The sequence below is a fragment of the Myxine glutinosa genome, chromosome 13 (assembly GCF_964187855.1).
Source record: "Myxine glutinosa chromosome 13, kmMyxGlut1.1, whole genome shotgun sequence".
NCBI lineage: Eukaryota > Metazoa > Chordata > Myxini > Myxiniformes > Myxinidae > Myxine > Myxine glutinosa.
The window spans coordinates 100,129,742-100,154,706 of NC_136273.1; the positions used below are offsets into that span (position 1 = coordinate 100,129,742).

Sequence of the window (24,965 nt, forward strand, 5' to 3'; positions counted from 1 at the left end):
TTACCAGGCACTGTACAGTAAGTACAGTGGACACCAAATGCACGGTGGAAGGCTAGAAGTAGAAGATCGTCCAAGACAAGTGAGAATAAGCCATACTTTGGAGGAGATGACGTCATTCGCTGGTCCGATAACCAAAGATGTGGTATAAAAAACCAGGTGAGCTAACAATGCAGCAATGAAGGAATTCGGCCAAGGCACCGGCACACAACGACCTACCTACATCGAAAGACTCAATGCCAATGGTGACAGAAGCCAAGACGGCCGGCTTAAACACCGCCGAAAGACCACGGTGTACCAACTTACGATGCAGAACATCTTGCACTTAATATGATGACAACAGGTGCCATCCTCTGACGTACCATTACAGGTACAGGTACAGTACACGTGAGCACAGAGCAAAAGTTCACTGAAACCGAGATTAAGAAAAAAGAAAAAACACCTCGTGGTCCGTGCTCGATATCCGAGTTTCAATCTTTTCAAACACATGATGCTCTCGGTCACGGTATCTCCTGCGAGCTGCTTCTCCTTCAACCACACAAACAACAACTTCTCCATATCTTCATGGATAGAGGTCCGGAGCTTTGAAATAATCGTAACACCCTTGGCTGGCGTTATAGCCTTTATGGACTCCTTCTGCTTCAAAATCGTACATATCGTAGAAGGAGTACGATCGTACTGCCTCGCCAAGTCGACAACACGCACACCTCACCTGGCATGCTCTTCTCCTCTGCTTAATAAAACCAGTTTATTTCTTTACATTCTCTTGTATTATGTACAGTATATACGAGGTCGTGCTTGTTTATACATTATTTGTTATTTATAAAGTACATTTTTGTTATTTAAAAGCACCTAACAAAAAAAATTGGTGTTTTTTTTTTGAGGCTGGAACGGATTAATAGCATTTCAATGCATTTGAATGGGAAAATTTGCTTTGACTTACGAGCGATTTGGCTTACGAGCTCCGTCACGGAACGGATTAAACTCGTAAGCCGAGGTACCACTGTATATCCTATGATGGTACCATCAGTTTCGTAATATATAACTCACTGTGCTCCAAGTGAGTGAAACAAGAACATTCCCAATGTCTCTTTCCTGTCTTCAAACCAAAGTTGATTCCGGTTTCAAGCCAAAGTCGATCCGCTCCAGCGGTCGTCAGAACGATGTCTAATCGAGACCAGAATCCCGTTCGGATGACAGTCACAGTCACGCGGCCAAAGCTGCGCAAAGGCGCCCTCAAGGTGACTGGGAAATCCAAAGGCGCCCTCCAGGCGACTGGGAAATCACACCCTCGGGTATGGACGTTTCACGGCTCCAAATCGGCGAACCGCCGATTTATCTTCAAAGTACACGTTACACACACCCACACCAGATAAACGTCTGAATGCGGTGAAAACGGTTGAAGTGAAGCAAAGACCTTGCGTGATGTGCAAAGCGCGCGAGTCAAAATGGCCGACAGCCCGTTCTCGAGGCGTAACGGCACGACGATGATTCTCCTCGGACTCAACCGCCAAAACCTGACACGCAGGTTGATCTGCCACAATGATAACAACTCTGTTGCAGGAATCCCTTTCCGGGGAAACCCAAAGTTCACTAGCGACTCTCGTTCGACAACGTTCGCTCAGGACCTTGAAGCAACAAGGCTTCTTGTCTGACGACTCGCCCGCCTTCTTTTTCTTCTTCTTCTCCCTCGTCGTCCGGTTCCGGTTTCATTTAAAACATTAACCTTTTTACCTTTTGAAAATAGTAATATCTATTTCCCTTAAACGACAACAATAATAGTACATGGAATCAAAAATGTTTACAGTGGATGAAAACCACAACAACGGAAGTGACGAATCCGTAACACATCAGGGTTGAAGTAAAATGTAAGCCTTTGTTTTCTGTTTATTTAGGAGTAGTATGTGTGGCCTGACGTTGCCCAATGGGTAAGTGACGTTTCCAGTGGATACCCGGCATTGCCCGGTGGGTACCCGACATTGCCTGGTGGGTACCCGACATTGCCCGGGCGGTAGCCGGCATTGCCCGGTGGGTGCCTGGAATTGCCCAGTGGGTGCCCGGCGGGTGCCTGGCATTGCCCGGTGGATATCCGGCATTGCCCGGTGGGTATCTGACATTGCCCAATGGGTGCCCGGCATTGGCTAGTGGGTACCCGACATTGCCTGGTGGGTACCCGACATTGCCCGGTGGGTACCTGACGTTGCCTGATGGGTGCCCAGAATTGCCTAGTGGGTATCTGACATTGCCTGGTGGGTACCCGACGTTGCCCGGCATTGCCTAGTGGGTACCCAACATTGCCCGGTGGGTGCCTGGCATTGCCCAGTGGGTACCCGGTGTTGCCCGGTGGGTGCCTGTCATTGCCCAGTGGGTACCCAGGGTTGCCCGGTGATGCACGGCGTTGCCTGGTGCTATTCTAATCCTACTGTCATTTTAAAGAAATCCAATTTTGTTTTCTATTTTCTCGTGAGGGCAAAAATACTTCCCTACACCCACTAAGGAATGGGTCAAGGATAATTTAATATTACGTTTTCACATAGCTGCAGAGACTTAGGCACTATAGAGCTATTAAAAAAAAAAAATCCAATAGTATGTTTTTTTTCGCTAAAACACCCACTTGCACTCATTGATGAACCTCTGAAAGTTTGACGAAGATCCGTTTGGTCATCTCTGAGAAAATTGGCGATACTCCAGACACAGATACACAAACGGCTCTCTTATCGTATAGATTTTGGGGAATCAAATCCAAATCTCACATCCAGCTTCGTCACCAATCTACATATACGCTACACTCACCTTTGCTCAACTTTTGGTACTGGAGCCATGTGTGCCGTTGTATCCTCTTGCTCGAGAAGTGCAGTGTGCACTTTGTTTCATATCCATAAAGAGCTTCAGCTGAAAACCATCGACCAAAGGTACCCAGCAGAGCTAAAAACTCCTGCCGGGAGCTCTCCGAACTGAGAGAGCTAGCAGCACGCAGGAAGCCTGTAACACACGAGGACAGATTACACAGGGAATGTGTTCATAACAGACTATGATCAGAGTTGCTTTCATCCCATTTGTATATTTTGAGAATGAGAAAGTGAAGACATGTGGTGAAAAAAATAAACAAAATATAATTGTTCATAATATTATCAATGGCTTTTTCAAGAATAAAAATTAAAATGACAATAACAGTTCTTACTGTTGTCATCGTTATCATGAGGCTGGGTTCACATTTGAACTTTATATTTGTATAACTTGGAAAGAGTAATCTATCTAGATTAATATTTTTGGGGGAAATTAGTCTTTATAATGTTCGGAAACAAGACCCATCATCACGTGTTTCTGCTTTAAAGGATTTCAGAAAAAGTTTGGAGCAAGATTCATATCATGATAATTTAATAACAAATAATTTTGCAATTTCTGGTCAATGAAAACACAGAGGCTGTTGAACCTCACTGACAAACGTATGTACAATATGGCGATGATAACCTGTCAAATACATCGGTATGAAACAGCATCTTGGGAGCAATAAGTGTCAACCTATTAAGAATGATATCCTGCACTGGTTATGGGTGTCATAAGAAATTCTGCACTCAAGGTGTACAAAAGCCTTCAACCAAATGAATCTAATCGTTGCCTGAAGCAGCGTGAGCAGTAAAGTACTACCCTACTTTGATGCCCAAAAGTAAAGTACTACAACCGAACATCACACATCTCATTCCAAAATCATGGGCATGAATATGGAGTTGGTTCCCTCATTGCTGCTATAACAGCCTCCACTCTTCTGTGAAGGTTTTCCACTGGATGTTTTCCACATTGCTGTGGGGATTTGCTTACATTCAGCCACAAAGCATTAGTGAGGTGGGGCACTGATGTTGGGCGATTCGGACTGGCTCGCAGTCGCCGTTCCAAATTCATCCCAAAGGTGTTTGATGGGGTTGAGGTCAGGGCTCTTTGCAGGCCAGTCAAGTTTTTCCACACCGATCTCGACAAACCATTTCTGTATGGACCTTGCTTTGTGCACGGGGGCATTTTCATGCTGAAACAGGAAAGGGCCTTCCCCAAACTGTTGCCACAAAGTTGGAAGCACACAATTGTTCCTTGTATGCTGCAGCATTAAGATTTCCCTTCACTGGAACTAAGGGGCCGAGCCCGAACCATGAAAAACAGCCCCAGAACATTATTCTTCCTCCACCAAACTTTACAGTTGGCACTATGCATTCGGGCAGGTAGCGTTCTCCAGGCATCCACCAAACCCAGATTCGTCCGTCAGGCTGCCAGATGGTGAAGCGTGATTCATCACTCCAGAGCACGCGTTTCCACTGCTCCAGAGTCCAATGGCGGCGAGTTTTACACCACTCCAGCCGACACTTGGCATTGTGCATGGTGATCTTAGGCTTGTGTGCAGCTGCTCGGCCATGGAAACCCATTTTATGAAGCTCCCGACGAACAGATGTTGTGCTGACGTTGCTTCCAGAGGCAGTTTGGAACTCGGTAATGAGTGTTGCAACTGAGGACAGACGATTTTTACGTGCTACGTGCTTCAGCACTGGGCGGTCCCGTTCTGTGAGCTTGTATGTCCTACCACTTCACGGCTGAGCTGTTGTTGCTCCTCGACATTTCCACTTCACAATAACAGCATTACAGTTGATCAGGGCAGCTCTAGCAGGGCAGAAATTTGACGAACTGACTTGTTGGATGGAAAGGTGGCGTCCGATGACTGTGCCACGTTGAAAGTCACTGAGCTCTTCAGTACGGCCCATTCTACTGACAATGTTTGTCTATGGAGATTGCATGGTTGTGTGCTTGATTATATATATACCTGTCAGCAATCCACTAATTATAACGGGTGTCCGCATACTTTTGGTCATGTAGAGTGTGTGTATATATATATATATATATATATATATATATATATATATATATATATATATATATATATATATATATATATATATACATACATACATACATACATACATACATACATACATATTGTTACATTTATGGGGGGAGAGTTGGAGATTACCTCAGAAGAGATAGAATTGTATAGAATAGTATGGACCGCGTGCAAGTAGGAAGCAAATTTCGATATAAGGATGTAAGGGAACAGAATACAGAGGAGCTATCAGTTCAGTGAGGGGAATCAGGAGTGGAAGGAGATAGAATCGAGAGTGGGCAGAGAAGCTTGTGTTTGTGACATGAGCTGTGGGGTAATGAGGAGAATTGGAAGGAGAGCTTTAAGGAGGTCGTCCTTCCAACCTGCCTTTGACCCTGGTGCTGTTTTCATTCTCCACCATTGCCTGTTGATTTTCCTGTTTGTCTCATCACCTTTCCCATTTCATCGCCTGCTCCGTGCCCATCTTCACGCTCTCTTGCTGCCACACAAGAGATAAGTTGCCCAGTTTTGTACCTCTTCCTTTGCCGTTTTCCCTTTCATGAAATGGCTTCTTGTGTTGCTTGTTTCTTAAAGTTTTATTTTTTCGTTTCTTTCTTCTGAAAATTGCTCATTACTTGCAAAATCGAAGATTTTGTTATTACTTGGCAATTTTTTTTCCTTTTGATAAGTAAGTTGATCACTCCGGTCGGTGTGTGTGTGTGTATGCGTGTGTGTGTTTGTTTGTCTGTCCGCTCACTTATACTTGCCTACAGGTCGCAATTTTAAAACGATCTTCACGAAACTTCACCAAATTGGAGAGATCGTGGTCCGACAAAATCCTATTTATTTTTTAGGTCAAAAGGTCAACACAGGCCAAAGGTCACTCACTTTTCTTCCAATTTCTAAAATCCTCAATTTTCATCCGATTGACTTGAAATTTGAATAGGATTTACATATCAGTTTCGACCGCTTCCTCCCACTCGCCCTTGAACCGGACCGGTCGCCTTGCCCGACAAGGCCCGGACTCGACCGTGCGGGGCGGAGCCCGGCCCGAATCGGCCACGACGCTTCGAAGAGAAGACATCGAATTCAACCACCAACTATTTTTGAGATCAGTACAGGCAAAAAGGTCAACATAGGCCAAATGGTCAACAACCTTTACAAATCCCTAAAATCCTCAGTTTTCATCGGATTGACTTGAAATTTGAATAGGATTTTCATATCAGTTAACTGAATTCAACCACCAACTATTTTTGAGATCAGCAGAGGCCAAAAGGTCAACATAGGCCAAAAGGTCAACCACTTCTTTCAAATTTCTAAAATCCTCAATTTTCATTTGATTGACTTGAAAACTGAATAGGAATTGCATATCAGATTACTGAAAACAACCACCAACTATTTTTGAGGTTAAAAGGATGCTCTACTGAGTGCCATTCTACTTGTTCTCTTTTTCCAAGTGTCGTTCTGAGTCGTGTCGTGTCGTTTCTGTCTTGAAGATTTTTCAAGTATCTTGGTCAGTTGCGGGATTTTTTTTTTCTTTTGTATACAACATCGAGCCTCATGCAAGAGCTAACATTGATCACACAAAAAAAAAAAAGGTACACAAAACATACAATAAAGGGAGTGGGAGAAAAGATTGGGAGAGAGAGGGAAGCACACAAGTACAACAGCAGAGAACAGGGACATCGGGAGATCTGTGGGAGGGAGAGGGCTTGGGGAGGAGGGATGGGAAGGGGAAGGGGGAGGTGGGAGAGGTATATAGGGGTGGAAAAGATCAAAGTTTTGGATGGGGGAAGATAAGAGATGGTGGTGAACAGCTGTTTTGAAGACCTAAAGGGAGGAGTGGGAATGAAGAGAGTGAGGGAGTTTATTCCAGAGGCGGGAGAAAAAAGGAAGGAAGGAGTGAAGGTGAGCAGAGAGTCTTGATTTTGGCGGTTTCACCAGAAGAGGGTTGCTGGCAGATCTTGTGCGACCTGTAGGAATATTTGCGGGACAGAGCCCAGAGAGAGCTAGGGGGGGGGGGGGGGGGAGGCCAGAGAGGAGTCGGTAGAAGACGGAAAGACCACCAACCTGCCTGTGATGAGAGAGTGGAAAGGCCTTCGGAGTTAGCTTCATCGCAGGAGATTCCAATGATTCTGAAAGCTTTGGTTTCAACAGCGTGAAGACGAGCTAGATGTGAGGCAGGAGCAGCAGACCAGAGGGGAGAGCAGTATTCCATTGAGCTGCGGATGAAAGCCTTGTATGTGGTGAGGAGCTCAGGTGTGCCAAGGAAGGACTTCGCACGACGGAGGATGCCCAGTCGGCGACTGGCTTTTGAGGCCAGCTTGGAAATGTGGTTTTCCCAGGAAATATCATGGCCGATAGTGAGACCCAAAAGCTTGAGTGACAGAACTTCTTGGAGAGGATTGTTGAGAAAGTAGATGAGAGGGTTTTCCAGACGGTCTTTTCGGAGAGACATCGTAAGAGTGTGAGATTTGTCAGGATTGAAAGACATGTTCCACTTGTTTGACCAGTCTGTGATTTTGTCCAGGTCTGCAGAGAGTGAGGAGGCTGCAGACTGCCGATCTGAGGGATGACGTATGGAGCGGCAGAGAGTGGAGTCATCAGCAAAGAGATAGAGAGGATTTTCCAGAGAGTCGGAGAGATCATTGATGAAGATTAGAAATAGCACAGGGCCCAGGACACTGCCTTAGGGAACTCCAGCCTGAACAGGAAGGGGAGATGAGAGAAATCCAGTCAGGGTCACACGTTGACTCTGACCAGAGAGGAAGTCCGGAAACCATGAGTGGAGGTTTCCATGGATACCACAGGAGGAGAGTTTGGTGAGCAGAGCGGGGTGCCAGACCGTATCGAAGGCACGTGATATGTCAAGGGAGACAGCTCTAATTTCCTGTTTGGCATTGAGGACCTCCATCCATTGTTGATACAGCAGAAGCAGCATGTCCAGTGTGGAGTGACCTGGTCTAAATCCAAATTGATGATCAGAGATCAAGCCATTGGAGAAGAGGAAGGATTTGATATCCGAAGCAATGATGGATTCCATGATGTATGAATGGATGAATGATGGTTTGTTGTTCTTTCTGTCTGTTTGTCTGTTTGTCTGTCTTTCTGTTTCTTTGTTTGTTTGTCACCGACCTACAGGTCACAATTCTAAACCGATCGTCATGAAAGTTCACTAAGTTGTAGAGGTCGTCACAATTGAGAAGCCTATTGCTATTGAGGTCAAAGGTCATCTGGAGGTCAAATCTCTAAAATCGCCATTTTTCATCTGATTGACTTGAAAATAGAACAGGTTTTGCATATTGAGTTACTAAATTGTGAAACCAACTATTTTTGAGGTAAAACGGTCAAAGGTCAACTCAATGTGAAACTTCTAATATCAATTTTCATCTGAAAATTCATCAATTTTAATCCGATTGACCCGAGCTTTGATTAAGATCGTCAATTTTATTCTTAATGAAATTGACAATTTGATGTATGAATGGCATCCTTTTGGGGAGAGGAGAGGGGTGGATTTTGCAACTATCGTGCTCTGCATGACGTCTTCTTGTTATTATTTTTGGTTGGTTACTCATATTATGCTTCAGCAGTGTTCCGTTTCCTCCTTCAGCAGATTTCTCCTAATGACTCCATCTTTGCTTTCTATTTCCTCTGGTTCCTCCTGATGACTCCATATTTGCTCTTTACTTCTTCTGGCTCCTGCCGATGACTCCAATGCAGTGTTTGGTTTTCCATTACATTACGATTGTACCATATCCTGATGCTGTTTGGATTCTGCTTCCCCACTGATGGACCTCTGGTAGCTTGTAACTGTTGCTGCATGTTTGCCTGAGGAATAACTGCTTAAATATATCTCATCTGGGTTCTTCGCAACATCTTTGTTCCTTTCACATTTCTTTCTACTTTTTCATGTCTCTCTATTCATTCTAATTATTGCTTCTTCTTTATTTCTTTCTTTCTTTATCTATCTGTCTTGGGAGAAGTGAATTCTTGCAGAAAATTTTCTGGAAGATTCACTTGGCTGTGCCTGGATGGGTTTGAGGGTAGAGAGAGGAGTAGCGGCTGAAACCCGAATCATATCCAGGTTCGTCCTGATGACTCCATCTTTGCTTTATATTTCTTCTGGTTCCTCCTGATGACTCCATCTTTGCTCTTTACTTCTTCTGGTTCCTTCTGGTGACTCTAATGCACTATTTGATTTTCCATTACAGAGAGAGAAAGAGAGAGAAAGAGAGAGAGACGGAGGCAGAGACGAGACGAGACGAGACGAGAGGAGAGGAGATAGAGAGATAGAGAGATAGAGAGATAGAGAGAGATAGAGAGATAGAGAGATAGGGAGATAGAGAGATAGAGAGATAGAGAGAAAGAGAGATAGGGAGATAGAGAGATAGAGAGATAGAGAGATAGAGAGATAGAGAGATAGAGAGATAGAGAGATAGAGAGAAAGAGAGAGAGACGGAGGCAGAGACGAGACGAGACGAGAGGAGAGGAGATAGAGAGATAGAGAGATAGGGAGATAGAGAGATAGAGAGATAGAGAGATAGGGAGATAGAGAGATAGAGAGATAGAGAGAAAGAGAGATAGGGAGATAGAGAGATAGAGAGATAGAGAGAAAGAGAGATAGGGAGATAGAGAGATAGAGAGATAGAGAGATAGAGAGATAGAGAGAAAGAGAGAGAGACGGAGGCAGAGACGAGACGAGACGAGACGAGAGGAGAGGAGATAGAGAGATAGAGAGATAGGGAGATAGAGAGAGAGAGAGAGAGAAAGAGAAAGAGAAAGAGAAAGAGAAAGAAAAAGAAAAAGAAAAAGAAAAAGAAAAAGAAAAAGAAAAAGAAAAGAAAAAGAAAAAGAAAAAGAAAAAGAAAAAGAAAAGAAAAAGAAAAAGAAAAAGAAAAAGAAAAAGAGAAAAAGAGAAAAAGACAGAGAGAGAGACAGATCTGAATAATTTATTAAACTTATTGAGTGTGCTGCTGGCAGGATAGCCTCGAGGTTTGTTCACTCAACTCTGAGTTGTCTCGCCTGAGGTCAAATGTCTGCCCAGACACAAAGTGTGCCTGTAGTGTTACTCAGGCAGGGCAATGCATCAATGTGTGCATCATCTCTCTGACGGACATTAAAGTGATTGTTAGCTTTCGTTTGTGGATGATAATTATTCCCTGGTCTCCTCCGCAAAGATTAGGTGAGTTATCACTGGCACCCTGGGTAAATACCAAATTCCTGCACCTTTTGCCGAGTATCCTGCATAAGAGTGTAACAGTGGTCAACCAGGCTTGGTGAACCATCCAGGATTGTAACCCAGGCCCAGAAACTGCATCAACAGAACCAACACTCTGTATTGAGCATGATGAATAGCAACAACAACAACAACAACAACAACAATAATATCTACCGTAGATATCTGAGATCACAAAGCGATCACGAAGGGTAAGCCTCCCCCAGCTTACCTTTGGTGATCGTTCGTGATTTACCCTTGGCGCAGGATCCAATATGATGGCTTATTTGGTTTGGACTGCCATATGTCCTTGAACTTCAACATTTAGGGATAGACTTAGAAATTAAGGCAATGTGTCCCCATCTACAATCTGTCCAAAAAACTCAACATCATGAAAATTGGAAGATGATTCTTCAAGTTATGATCAAAAAGGTATTTTTTGTTAACTAGGTCACAATCCGAAAAAGGTAGGTCAAGGACACTAATCATATATCAGGTGCACAGCATTAGTGCAAGTACATCTATCTATAATTCCAGTAATCTCTGTGTGTCTGTGTGTTTGTGTGTTTGTGTGTTTGTCTGTGACCGCTGTTTCTCGACAACCACGGGTCCGATATACTTGAAACTTGCCAGGTATATTGCTGGGGACCCGAGGATGTGCCTTTTCAAGGTTTCATATTAATCGGACAAGTAGTTACCGAGCTATGGCGATTTCTTTACCAAACTCCGCAAGCCGTTCGCTTTGGACCAAACCATTTCATGTAAATAGAGGGGGGGGATTGTCACCGTACTCGCTAGCCGTTCGCTTTGGACCAAACCATTCCATGTAAATAGAGGGGGGGGATTGTCACCGTACTCGCAAGCCGTTCGCTTTGGCTTTGCGAATGGACCAAACCATTTCATGTAAATAGAGGGGGGGGGATATAATTTTAGATATATATATAGTACGGGCATGCCCTAGTTATTATGATGTGAGAACATCATCTTGGAAGGCCGAGTTGTTTTTGAGATTCCGCATTCGCAAAATTGAGCTATGACAATAAATGCTTCTTTTTTTTTCAGACCGCCATCTGAACTTGACCTTTAACTCGGGATGGTATGAATATATAAATCGAGTGTAAATGCGGCTTACTCTTAAGTTATATAGAGAACGCAATTTTGTTTTGATCGGACAAAGCTTCGTCGCGTTATGGTGCAAAATGTTAAAATGTCTAATTGGCTCATGACCTTAAAAAATATGTCAAGGTCAAAATAATTATGTCCCGTAAATGTCCCGTAAAAAGTATGTCAAGGTCAAAATAATTATGTCAGTCCCACATACTGTTTATTCCCTTTATTGATGCAAAACTTCATCCTCGTGCATTGGCAGAAAAAAAAGGGAGCAAAACCTAATTGGTGATGTAGTACGACTCGGGGTGTAAGACCTTGAACCTTAACCCGGAGGGGTACGATGTGAATCAGGTGGGAATGTGGCTTGCTCTCGGCTATCTAGAGAGGGCAATTTTAGTCTGATCAGACAAACCTTTGTTAAGGTATGGTGAAAAATGTTTAAATGTTTATAATGATGTCATGACCTTAAAATTAGGTCAACTTCCAAAAAAGAATGTCTATCCTACTTACGTTCTAGTCATTATTGATGCAAAATGTCACTTTGGAAATCCCAGACAGCTGGGAGATACAGCTCAGTAATTCGCAGAAAAAAAGGAAGAAAAAAAAAGTTTATATATTTTTTCTAAGTCGTTCATTTTATTTTTTATTTCTTTTTGGATACAAGATCGAGGCTCGTGTAAGAGCTAACATTAATGACAAAAAACGGACACATAAGGCATAATAAAGGGAGCGGGAGACAAGATGGGGAAGCACACAAGTACAACATTTGAGAGCAGGGACAGCGAGAGATCTGTGGGAGGGAGAGGGCTTGGGGGGAGGAGGTGTGGGAATGGGGGGGGGGGGGGAGGTAAAAAAAACACATGGACACAGCTAGGACTTCCAGGAAAGAAGTCGGTATTTCAGAAAAGTGGATCTGGGGTGAATGAACGGGGGTAGAAAAGATCAAGGTTTTGGATGGGGGAAGATAAGAGATGGTGGTGAACAGGTGTTTTAAAGACCTGGAGGGAGGAGTGGGATTGCCTTTAGTAATCATATGGGTGTAAGAAACTCTGTGGTACCCTTAAGAATACCTTCAACTGACTACCTGATGTAGGTCACCATCTGGGAACTGTCGGTCGTTACAGTTTGATCCTTCAACCTTGTTGTCGAGCGCCATGACAGGCACTTGCACTATGAGCATGCGGTCTTTGAAAATGGACATTTTCCGAGCCATTTATTCTGCTGTGATGATGACGACATTAATTTGCACTTTGAAGGACGACATGCTCAATGGGGCAGTGACATTCCACAGGGTGACGTGTTCAGTCGGATCTGATTTGATGAGATCCTAAAACATGTGGCTCACGATGACTTGTTATAGTAATAAAAAATATTAAATTGTTTTCTTGTTGGATTCAAATTTGCAGATGTTTCACTCAAGATCTGGAGACATCAAACAGAAATATATTCATTAGTTGAGCACACAACGAGACGAGGCAGGGAATTCAAGGATCGAGCGCAGAATCTTCCCTTGTGGCACCTCAAATGCTCCACTTTGGATCCCGTGCTGCTCCACAATTGAAAGAAAAAAACGGAAAATATTAAATGATCAAAAATAACATCATTAATAAAAATCTATTGTCCATCAATAACCTAAATGAAGAAGATGTTGACGAATCTTAAGGCACCGATTCCATCGACATTTCCAGTTATGGATATTTGACAATAAAACTTCAATTTGTATCAACAGCAAAAGTAAGTTTTCCTCAAACAAAACAACCGTAAATACATTCATAACAGAAATCCCATATAATGAGCTTATGACCTTGGGATCTCATTGGGCAACTTACCAACCCGACACACCTGTTTATAATATCTGCTTCTTTTTGTGATTTCTAATTGCGATGTTGCTCTCCACCTGAACTCATTTCCTCATTGTAATGAATTCAAATCCAATTATCCCACAAGCAATTGGTACAAAGCAATGATTAAGAAAGCCCATGTTTCTAGTTACTAGGTGTGAACTTAACATCTTACACAAGCAATCAGAGCAACAGAATGAAGCAGATAACCTCGTGAGACAGCAGGTGTCGATGTCCATATCTGCAACACTGCACGTGGCACACTATTGGGCAATGCTTCCATAAACAGAGGTTTCTGCCAGCGTGGAATTTTGTGCAAAATTCCATCGAGCAATTCCTTAGTGGAATTGGTATTCAGAGAAAGAATGTCCAACACTGCATCACTTGGCGAACAGTGGCACACACTCCGAGGCAAACATATGGCCGTGGCCCAAATCCCTCTGTCTCCTAAGTGTCGAATGTGTATTCCGTCCACAGAAGTCTTTCACAAAAAGTCTTTCACAGGATTCTACAGTTTAAATGAAAATCTTCAGCAGAGCACGTCTCCATCCTCATCCTCCACCAGCATAACATGTCTCCATCCTCATCCTCCACCAGCATAACATGTCTCCATCCTCATCCTCCACCAGCATAACATGTCTCCATCCTCATCCTCCACCAGCATAACATGTCTCCATCCTCATCCTCCACCAGCATAACATGTCTCCATCCTCATCCTCCACCAGCATAACACGTCTCCATCCTCATCCTCCACCAGCATAACACGTCTCCATCCTCATCCTCCACCAGCATAACACGTCTCCATCCTCATCCTCCACCCACATAACATGTCTCCATCCTCATCCTCCACCAGCATAACACGTCTCCATCCTCATCCTCCACCCACATAACATGTCTCCATCCTCATCCTCCACCAGCATAACACGTCTCCATCCTCATCCTCCACCAACATAACATGTCTCCATCCTCATCCTCCACCAGCATAACATGTCTCCATCCTCATCCTCCACCAACATAACATGTCTCCATCCTCATCCTCCACCAGCATAACATGTCTCCATCCTCATCCTCCACCAGCATAACATGTCTCCATCCTCATCCTCCACCAGCATAACATGTCTCCATCCTCATCCTCCACCAGCATAACATGTCTCCATCCTCATCCTCCACCAGCATAACATGTCTCCATCCTCATCCTCCACCAGCATAACATGTCTCCATCCTCATCCTCCACCAGCATAACATGTCTCCATCCTCATCCTCCACCAGCATAACATGTCTCCATCCTCATCCTCCACCAGCATAACATGTCTCCATCCTCATCCTCCACCAGCATAACATGTCTCCATCCTCATCCTCCACCAGCATAACACGTCTCCATCCTCATCCTCCACCAGCATAACACGTCTCCATCCTCATCCTCCACCCACATAACATGTCTCCATCCTCATCCTCCACCAGCATAACACGTCTCCATCCTCATCCTCCACCAGCATAACATGTCTCCATCCTCATCCTCCACCCACATAACATGTCTCCATCCTCATCCTCCACCAGCATAACACGTCTCCATCCTCATCCTCCACCAGCATAACACGTCTCCATCCTCATCCTCCACCAGCATAACACGTCTCCATCCTCATCCTCCACCCACATAACATGTCTCCATCCTCATCCTCCACCAGCATAACACGTCTCCATCCTCATCCTCCACCCACATAACATGTCTCCATCCTCATCCTCCACCAGCATAACACGTCTCCATCCTCATCCTCCACCAGCATAACATGTCTCCATCCTCATCCTCCACCAGCATAACATGTCTCCATCCTCATCCTCCACCAGCATAACACGTCTCCATCCTCATCCTCCACCAGCATAACACGTCTCCATCCTCATCCTCCACCAGCATAACACGTCTCCATCCTCATCCTCCACCAGCATAACACGTCTCCATCCTCATCCTCCACCAGCATAACACGTCTCCATCCTCATCCTCCACCAGCATAACATGTCTCCATCCTCATCCTCCACAAGCATAACACGTCTCCATCCTCATCCTCCACCAGCATAACATGTCTCCATCCTCATCCTCCACCAGCATAACACGTCTCCATCCTCATCCTCCACCCACATAACATGTCTCCATCCTCATCCTCCACCCACATAACACGTCTCCATCCTCATCCTCCACCAGCATAACATGTCTCCATCCTCATCCTCCACCAGCATAACACGTCTCCATCCTCATCCTCCACCAGCATAACATGTCTCCATCCTCATCCTCCACCAGCATAACATGTCTCCATCCTCATCCTCCACCAGCATAACACGTCTCCATCCTCATCCTCCACCAGCATAACATGTCTCCATCCTCATCCTCCACCAGCATAACACGTCTCCATCCTCATCCTCCACCAGCATAACACGTCTCCATCCTCATCCTCCACCAAAATAACATCTCTCCATGCTCATTATGACATTTCTTTCTTGCTAGCTGGGCGTGCATTAATTCCCCACATTTCTCCAAAGCGTAACCTTTCGTAACCCTCTTTCCCACACAATGCAAAACACAAAGTAAAGGGTGAAATCATTCAGCCGCATACAAATAGTGCGGAAACCCTAAAGCAGTAAATCATGCTACTACACAAATACAGGAAATGGTGTTTTCCTGGATTGGCGTGGCAAGCTGTTCACATCATACCAGGAATGCATTTGTCTATGTAGATTGATGTCGACACATCTTTGGCTCCTGATCTGACAATGAAGGCAATGGTGTGTGAAGCCAGATGTCGGACAACCAGTAGCATTGCCGTGACTTTAATTATGTGATCATATCTGCCATCAATTCATTACAAAAGGATCTTTCACAGTTTGTGCAAAAGGCAAGAGCAAGATTCAAGGTGCTGTGTTGATAGGACAACATAACTTATGCAACACAATCAACTTTAACTTCTTTTTCTTTTTTATTGCATATTGCATTCACAAAGAAATACAAGGAAGGTGATGTCGGGTAAAATGAATGAATACATTTGAGGAAAAGAAGGGAACGGAGAGAGTAAGGGGAAAAGGTTGCAGCAGGAGTTGGGAAAGAGAAAAGGAAAAATAAGTTGGGAGTAATTGGAGTGAGTGTACGTGTAATTGGTGTAATTGGAGTTTGTGTGTGTTGGTGGTTGTTGTTATCTTAATATAATTCACCAAATGTCTGTCTGTCTGTTTCCAGGTACCGCAAAAACGGCTGAACCGATCACAACGAAATTTTGGGTGGGTAATCCTGGGACCCCTGGAGTAAAATAGGCTTTATTGTTTTTCCATTTTTTCCCCCAATTTTCCAATTTTTCCAATTTATTTTTCCAATTTTAAATTTTTCCAATTTTCCAATTTTTCCAATTTTCAATTTTTCCAATTTTCAATTTTTCCAATTTTCAAGTTTTTCCAAACATGATGGAATAATATTTACCGATATGAACAGTGATGTGGCTTTTATTGAAATTCTACAAATACTGTTTAGATTTTGATGATTTGCGTGTGATATGATTTAACGAATGTTTATATAAATCGTTTAAAATATATAAAAAAAAGCCTTCAATTTCTGATATTTTACCTTTTCATTTGGGCCTCCCAATTGAAGCCCCGCCCGTAGGGCAGGTACCGTTGCTAGTCTCCATAATTTGGGTTTTAGAAGGTGGAACGGACTCCTCCCAGGACTCGAAGTAGGCCTATCCACCCCTGCTTCGGTGAAGGATTGCGATTCATGGGCGAAGTTGTGAAGTTTTGTTATTCTCAGAGTTTTGTCCCGAAGACTCTTTTCAGGATCATCACTGAGCCCCGTACAGCCTCCAACTGTAGTTTGTTTGTGTTAATGTTCCCAGGGATGGTTTATAAAATCTCTGAAAGGTTCTTCTTCATCATTCCTGTTGACCCAATTGTCACTGGTACAATTCCAGAGCTCTTCAGCTTCCATGATGTTTTGACTTCATTCATGAGGTCTTGGTATTTGGTCATTTTCTTGATTTCTGTGTTATTTAGGCCAAAATCACCATGTACTGATATCTTAATCATCAATGCTTTATTTTCCCTTTTGTTCCTGAGTAATATGTCCGGTCATAATGCTTTGTTTTCTATGTTCACACTGGATGGGATCATCAGGTCATACATAAGCATTATGTCCTTGTTTTCCATGATTGCTTTTGGTTCATGGTCCCATGCGTTTTGTGGAACAGGGATATTGAAATTTCTGTATTTATGCCAATTTCTCCAGACTCGACATACCTTGTTGGGCCTTTGGGTGTGCAGCTGTTCTGGCATGAGTTTTTTACATCCTGATAGGAGGTGACTCGTGCTTTCTATTTCTACCTTGCAGAACCTACACGTCTCTGATTGATTCAGTCCTGCCATCTTTCGTTGCTCTGTGCACTTGATTGAGTCCTCTCAGTCTGACACCTCCTTCTTTCCTCAGCAGGTACATTATTGGGATGCATTGATTTTTGTAGAACATTTTGTGGATTGTGAGCAGTTTCCTTGTTTTGATATCTACATTTTTGATATCCACTTGTGGCCAGTTTGCTATTGTGTGTGTGTGTCTGTCTGTCTGTGTGTCGGTCTGTGTGTGTGTATCTGTGTGTTTGTCTGTGTGTCGGTCTGTGAGTGTGTGTGTGTGTGTGTGTGTGTGTGTTATAAATGACGTTTGTGTTATAAATGTTATAAAACCGTTATAAATGACAGTTTGAACATTCGAAGTGCAGTTTGATAGAAAGGTAGGTGGTGTGGTCATGCTGGTTGGTAGATTGATGTATTTAAGGGTAAGATGTGAATGATTTAATGATATTTTCATATTATCAAGTGTGTAAGGAAAGTTATAAATATATGATAATGTAGCGGTTCCCGCTGAATGTACACAATCGCCTTGCACCTGCCAGGACGCGGCCAGGGCGCGATCGCCATGCCGGGCTCGTCCGGACGGGCCCAGACGCGCCTCTCCTGGGCATGCCCGGACTCGCTGTTCCCGGGCACGCCCGAACCTCCCGGGCACGCCCGGACTCGCTGTTCCCTGGCACGCCCGAACCTCCCGGGCACGCCCGGTCTCGTCTTTCCCAGGCATGCCCGCTCTCGCCTTTCCAGGGCTCGCCCAGAGCGCCCGGGCACGCCCAGCCTCGACTTGCCAGGCCGCGTCCAGGACGCCCGGGCATGTCCAGACTCACCTTTCCAGGGCTCGCCCAGAGCGTCCGGGCATGCCCGCTCTCGCCTTTCCAGGGCTCGCCCAGAGCGCTCGGGCACGCCCAGCCTCGACTTGCCAGGCCGCGTCCAGGACGCCCGGGCATGTCCAGACTCGCCTTTCCAGGACTCGCCCTTGACACCCGGGCATGCCCGGTCTCGGTTTTCCCGGGCAAACGCCCCGGCATAAATGTGTATATATATTGCTGCCCGATAAACGGGCTTGTCAGAATACCTGAGCTGTTTTGTTTCAATAAAGCAACTCGGACGAATTCCGTCTTTGGTCGCGTCAATTATTTCGACTCGTGTTGGAGCGCAGCTCCTTCACTGGTGACCTACCGACATGGACACGGCAGTGACTCTTAAACTGCCTACCTTCTGGGAGGCTCACGCGGCTGTTTGGTTCGCCTAGGCGGACTCCCAGTTCGCCCTGCGAGGCATCACCGTGGACGACACCCGCTTCCACCACGTCGTGGCAGCGCTCGGTTCCGCCACCGCGGCCCGCGCCCTGAGCCTCCTCGAGCACCCGCCGGCTGCTGACAAGTATGATGCGCTGAAGACGCTCCTCCTCGACGCTTTCGCCCTCTCACCGGCGGCACGCGCACGGCGCCTGCTCGACCTGCCCGAGCTCGGCGACACGCGCCCATCCGAGCGCATGGACTATATGCTCTCGCTGCTCGGTGAGCACTCTCCGGATTTTCTGTTCCGCGAGCTGTTCCTTCGCCAGCTGCCTCACCCGGTACGCCTCGCCCTGGCTGGCACGTCGATCACCGATCCCCGCGCCCTCGCCAGGGAAGCCGATAAGATCTCCTCGGCGGGCCAACAGATCGGCGCGGCTACCTGGAGCCTGCCGCCGTCCGAGGCGACGCCCACGACGCCCGAGCGCCCTGCGCGGTTGGAGGCCGAACTGCCGGTGCAACTGGCGGCCGCCACGCCGCGCCGACCGCTTCCGACACGACGGCCGGGGCCTCCACCTGACCAGGTGTGGTGTTATTACCACGCCAGGTTCGGACACAAGGCTCGGATGTGCCGACCACCGTGCACTTTCGGCAAGTCGGGAAACGGCCGGGCCGACGTTCATTCCCAGCCATGAGCGCCGGCCACTCGGGCAACTTGCTTTTTATTCGGGACAAAGCGTCCGGGCGGCGTTTCCTTTGTGACACCGGCGCCCAACTGAGCGTCATACCCGCCTCCGAGCAGGACAGGCGGGATGCCATTTGCGGCCCCTCTTTGGTCGCTGCTAATGGCTCGGCCATACGCACTTTCGGCCCGCCCGATGTCACCCTCTGCTTCGGCAGCCAGCGCTTTCAGTGGACCTTTGTGACCGCCTGCGTCCCCATGGCTTGGCTGGGCGCCGACTTCCTCTGCGCGCACGGGCTGGCTGCTGGTCGACATCAAACGACGTCGCCTTGTCAACGCCGAGACCTTCAGCTCCCTGGCGTGCACGATGAGCAGCTCCGCGCCGATCGAACTGGCGTGCGCCCTCCCGACGGCGAACGAGTTCGCTCGCCTGCTCGCGGAATTCCCGGCCCTCACGCGGCCAACGTTTTCGGCCGTCGCAGTGCGGCATGGGATCGAGCACCACATACCCACTACGGGCCCGCTGGTCTACGCCAGGGCCCGCCGCCTCGACCCGGCCAAGCTCGCCGTGGCAAAGGCCGAGTTCGACGCGTTGGAGCACCTCGGCATCGTGCGGCGCTCCAATAGCGCGTAGGCCTCACCACTGCACATCATGCCAAAGCCGGGGGGCGGATGGCGCCCGTGTGGCGACTACCGCCGCCTCAACGACGCTACCACCCCCGACAGGTACCTGATCCCGCACATCCAGGACTTTTCCGCCCGTTTGGTGGGACGGTTCATATTTTCCAAAATTGACCTGATACGGGGATACCGCCAGGTACCTGTCTGGGCGGCCGACGTCCCGAAGACGGCCGTCATCACGCCGTTCGGCCTGTTCGAATTTTTGAGGATGCCTTTTGGCCTCAAGAACGCGGCCCAGGCGTTCCAGCGCTTAATGGACGGCGTGCTGCGCGACCTGCCATTTCTTTTCGTCTATCTGGACGACATCCTCATCGCCAGCACGTCCCGTGCCGAGCACCTCCTCCACCTCCGAACACTGTTCGGTCGCCTCAGCGAGCACGGCTTAATTGTCAACCCGGCCAAATGCCACTTCGGCAAGACGACCGTTGACTTTTTGGGCCACCGCATCACCAAGACCGGGGCCGTGCCGCTGCCGACCAAGGTCGAGGCCATCACCACGTTCCCGCGTCCCCGTTCCATCAAGGCCCTACAAGAGTTCCTCGGCATGGTGAATTTTTATCACCGATTCGTGCCCCGCGCTGCTCAGCTCATGCGGCCCCTTTACGAGGCCCTCCGGGGCAAGCCGGCCAAGCATGACATTGTTTGGTCCGCGGCCATGGACGCGGCCTTCGCGAGTGCAAAACGGGCCCTCGCCGACGCAACGCTGCTGGCTCACCAGGTGCTCAACACGCCCATCGCCCTCACTACGGACGCCTCCAACTACGCGGTGGGCGCCGTCCATGAACAATGGGTGGACGGGGTTTGGCAGCCACTCGCTTTTTTCAGCCGGCAACTCCAGCCGAACGAGTTAAAATACAGCACGTTCGACCGCGAGCTGCTCGGTCTATACCCGACCAGACCACCGACACCTCGGTGCAGGCCCTCCGGGCGGCGGACACGGGCCTCCGCCTGGCCGACATCCCCTTCGCGGGCACCGTCCTGCTCTGCGACGTCTCCCAGGGCCAGCCTCGCCCCATCGTGTCCGTTTCCTGGCAGCGCCGCATCTTCGCCTTGTCAGGGAATAAAATATTCATATTGACCATATTGTTAATATAACTACCGAATGTGATCTGGTGTAAATATGCTCTGTGGTGCAGTTTGGAAAAACTTTGAATCCTCTTGAAATATTTAGCTTCTGTTAAAGAGCTAACAGGTGGTCAGGAGAGAGAGTTAATTTAAGGAAACAGAATGTGTAACGCTCTTGGACTGCCATCGGTGTCTATCAATATTTAGCCTGTGTTCCATAGATGGAACACAGGCTGCAAATTCCCCCTCAGCAGGTCAGAGCATTTGACCTCTTGAACAGAAATAATGTAGTGCTCTCAGTCTCCCAACATAGAAAGCTGGCCAAAGGAGCCAAATAAGGCTTTTGAGTAAAGGAGTCTGGGCCTTTATAAGAAAGAGAAAGTTGCGATTGGAGAGAGAGAACTGGGAGAGTGACGGAAGAGCAGTGGACTGGGAGAGTGACTGAAGAGGAGTGAACAACTGGAGACTGGTCAACAACTGAACGAGGTTCAACAAAGACCTACAGAAGGAGCTACAGCCACGACCGGCAGAACAACGTTGTTAATATCTAATTAGTACATTTAGTAGAATACAGCAAAACTCTCAAAAGTGAATAAAACATTGATTTTGCTAAAACGAGTTTCTTGAAGTTTTAATAGTGAATACAGTAGAAATTATTCTTCTACAGCCTCCATCCACGGCCTTTCTCACCCGGGCCGGAAAGCTTCTCAGAAGCTGGTGTCGGCGCGTTTCGTCTGGCACGGCCTTCGACGGAACGTCCGCGACTGGGCCAACGCCTGCACGGCCTGCCAGCGGGCCAAGGTCCACCGCCACACCCAGGCCCCGCTAGCACCTTTCACCATGCCTGCACGGCGTTTCGACCACGTCTACGTGGACCTGGTGGGTCCCCTGCCCCCATCGCGGGGGTTCACCCACCTGCTCACCATGGTGGACAGGACCACCAGGTGGCCGGAGGCCGTGCTCCTCACCTCCACCACCACCGCCGACGTGGCGCAGGCGTTCATCGCCACCTGGGTCGCGCGCTTCGGCGCACCGGCGGACATCTCGTCCGACCGCGGCCCACAGTTCACGTCCGAACTTTGGGGCGCGGTCGCCCGCTCGTTGGGGGTCACGCTGCACCGCAACACGGCCTACCACCCCCAAGCCAACGGGTTGTGCGAGCGGTTTCACCGCTCCATGAAGGCCGCACTCATGGCCGGCCTTCAGGACGACGGTTGGACCGACCGGCTGCCGTGGGTCCTTTTGGGCCTCCGCACGGCCCCCAAGAAGGACCTCCGGGCGTCCGCCGCCGAGCTCGTCTATGGCCAGCCGCTCCGCGTCCCGGGCGAGTTCGTGCCCGACGCTACCAGTCCCTGGTCCACCGCACACCAGCGCTCGGACCTCCAGGAGGCCGCCTGACGGTTTGCCCCCGTGCCAACGTCCCGCCACGGTGGCCCCCAGTCCTACATCCCCCCAGCGCTTCGCACAGCGGAGTACGTCTTTGTGCGTCATGACGCGCACCGGCGGCCACTCCGGCCGCCGTACGACGGGCCCTTCCGGGTCCTGCGACGGGGCGACAAGTCCTTCGTCGTCGACGTCGGCGGCCGGTCGGACCGGATCTCTGTGGACCGCCTCAAACCGGCGCACGTGGACGTCGACCGACCACCACGGTTGGCCCTTCCTCTGCTGCGAGGCCGCCCCCCGTCCACAGTTCCCCCCGCTCGACCACCCACCACCAGATCGGACCCCCCCCCCCCCACGACCCTCCAGGGGTCGCTTCGGCCGGGTCATCCGGACCCCCCTTAAATTGACCTTGCCGGTGCAGGTCGATTCTGGAGGGGCGTGTGTAGCAGTTCCCGCTGAATGTACACAATCGCCTTGCACCTGCCAGGACGCGGCCAGGGCGCGATCGCCATGCCGGGCTCGTCCGGACGGGCCCAGACGCGCCTCTCCTGGGTATGCCCGGACTCGCTGTTCCCTGGCACGCCCGAACCTCCCGGGCACGCCCGGTCTCGTCTTTCCCAGGCATGCCCGCTCTCGCCTTTCCAGGGCTCGCCCAGAGCGCCCGGGCACGCCCAGCCTCGACTTGCCAGGCCGCGTCCAGGACGCCCGGGCATGTCCAGACTCACCTTTCCAGGGCTCGCCCTTGACACCCGGGCATGCCCGGTCTCGGTTTTCCCGGGCAAACGCCCCGGCATAAATGTGTATATATATTGCTGCCCGATAAACGGGCTTGTCAGAATACCTGAGCTGTTTTGTTTCAATAAAGCAACTCGGACGAATTCCGTCTTTGGTCGCGTCAATTCTTTCGACTCGCGTTGGAGCGCAGCTCCTTCAATAACACATTAAATCCTATTGCGAGTAAAGTTGGAATATGTGATGTTGCATTGATGGGTTGACTGACTGCCTGGACGCAACTGAGGTTGTGGATCTACTGATGTATCATCTATTGATGTGGATCCATGATCGAGGTTGTGGATCCGCCGTTTGGAGAGGTCCTGGGCTGAAAGGATTGAAACCTCGAGGAAGAACGGTGCCCAGCTGATGATCCATGCAGTCGGGAAACTAGTCAGTTGCTTACGGGTTAAGGTTCTTGCTTTAGGTGGAGAAACTATGTTTGAGGTTTACAATTTAAATAAAGTTGAATATGGGATGTTGTAAAATTAACATCATTTACAACAATCCTTTCAATTATTTTAGTTTAGGAACAACCGATACTGTACAATTGTGTGTGTGTGTGTGTGTGTGTGTGTGTGTGTGTGTGTGTGTGTGTCTGTGAATAAAAGAGAGAGATAGAATTGTGAGGAACAGAAATGACAAAACGAGATGTGTGTGTGTGTGTGTGTGTGTGTGTGTGTGTGTGTGTGTGTGTGTGTGTGTGTGTGTGTGTGTGTGTGTGTGTGTGTGTGTGTGTGCGTGCGTCTGTGAATAAAAGAGAGAGATAGAATTTTGAGGAACAGAAATGAAAAAACGAGGTGTGTGTGTGTGTGTGTGTGTGTGTGTGTGTGTGTGTGTGTGTGTGTGTGTGTGTGCGTCTGTGAATAAAAGAGAGAGATAGAATTTTGAGGAACAGAAATGAAAAAACGAGGTGTGTGTGTGTGTGTGTGTGTGTGTGTGTGTGTGTGTGTGTGTGTGTGTGTGTGTGTGTGTATGTGTGTGTGTGTGTGTGTGATTCTTGGATACGGGTGGGATTGACAGTTGTAGGGGATTAGGAGACGGTGTGGAAGATGGGTCAAAATCCCAGCAATGTTTGCTCAGATTACATATAAATTCCCCCTTTGAGAAATTGTTGTACCTGGTGAGAGGTTTCTGGCACCGAGAGAAACATGGTGGAGGTTGCTCCGCAGGGTCCATTGCTGAACAATAGGGTAACCGAGTACCTCGCTGTAGTTAACTTGACCTAAAGGATGGGTGAAGGATGATGTAGGAGAGGAGGAGAGGGGACATAGAAGTGTGAAATCAACTTTGTAATAATTGTAAAGACAGTTTGTATTTGAATTTTGGGACTTATAACCTAAAACATGAATGATGAATTGCGTCATAATTTAACAGGTGCGTATTCAAATTAAATAATATCCGAGGTACTCATAAATTGATTGTTCCAAAGAAAACTCAATGTAATACACATATAATCAGCCTGAAATACAACCAATGCTCACTTTGCAGGGGTTTCGATAAAGAACACCGGGTAAACATAGCAAGGTGAGACAAGGTGATGCTCTGCCCACCCCCCCCCCCCCCTAGCCCCTCTCTCTATATAACGTGTTCTGTCCTGGTTATGTATTCCATATCCTGAATGTTTAACCAGAGGGTAATCTGTTTGAGAGTGTAGGAGACAATTTAAAATGTTTCATATACTGAAGGACTGAGTAGAGTGTGTGTGATTATGCAGTATGGAAGGGATTTACAACAATTAAATAGA

At 47.8% G+C, this 24,965-nt stretch overlaps 1 protein-coding gene across 1 annotated transcript in view; it reads right to left on the bottom strand.

Annotated features, from left to right (window-relative positions):
• The window catches only part of LOC137439145 (astrotactin-2), a 1,262,948-nt gene that overhangs the window by 129,817 nt on the left and 1,108,166 nt on the right, over positions 1-24,965 (bottom strand). Inside the window, exons 15-16 of the mRNA XM_068134866.2 lie at positions 24,339-24,443; positions 2,791-2,979 (exon numbers count right to left, since the gene is read on the bottom strand). Coding sequence (XP_067990967.2) covers positions 2,791-2,979; positions 24,339-24,443 — 294 coding nt within the window. The remainder of the gene's footprint in view (positions 1-2,790; positions 2,980-24,338; positions 24,444-24,965) is intronic.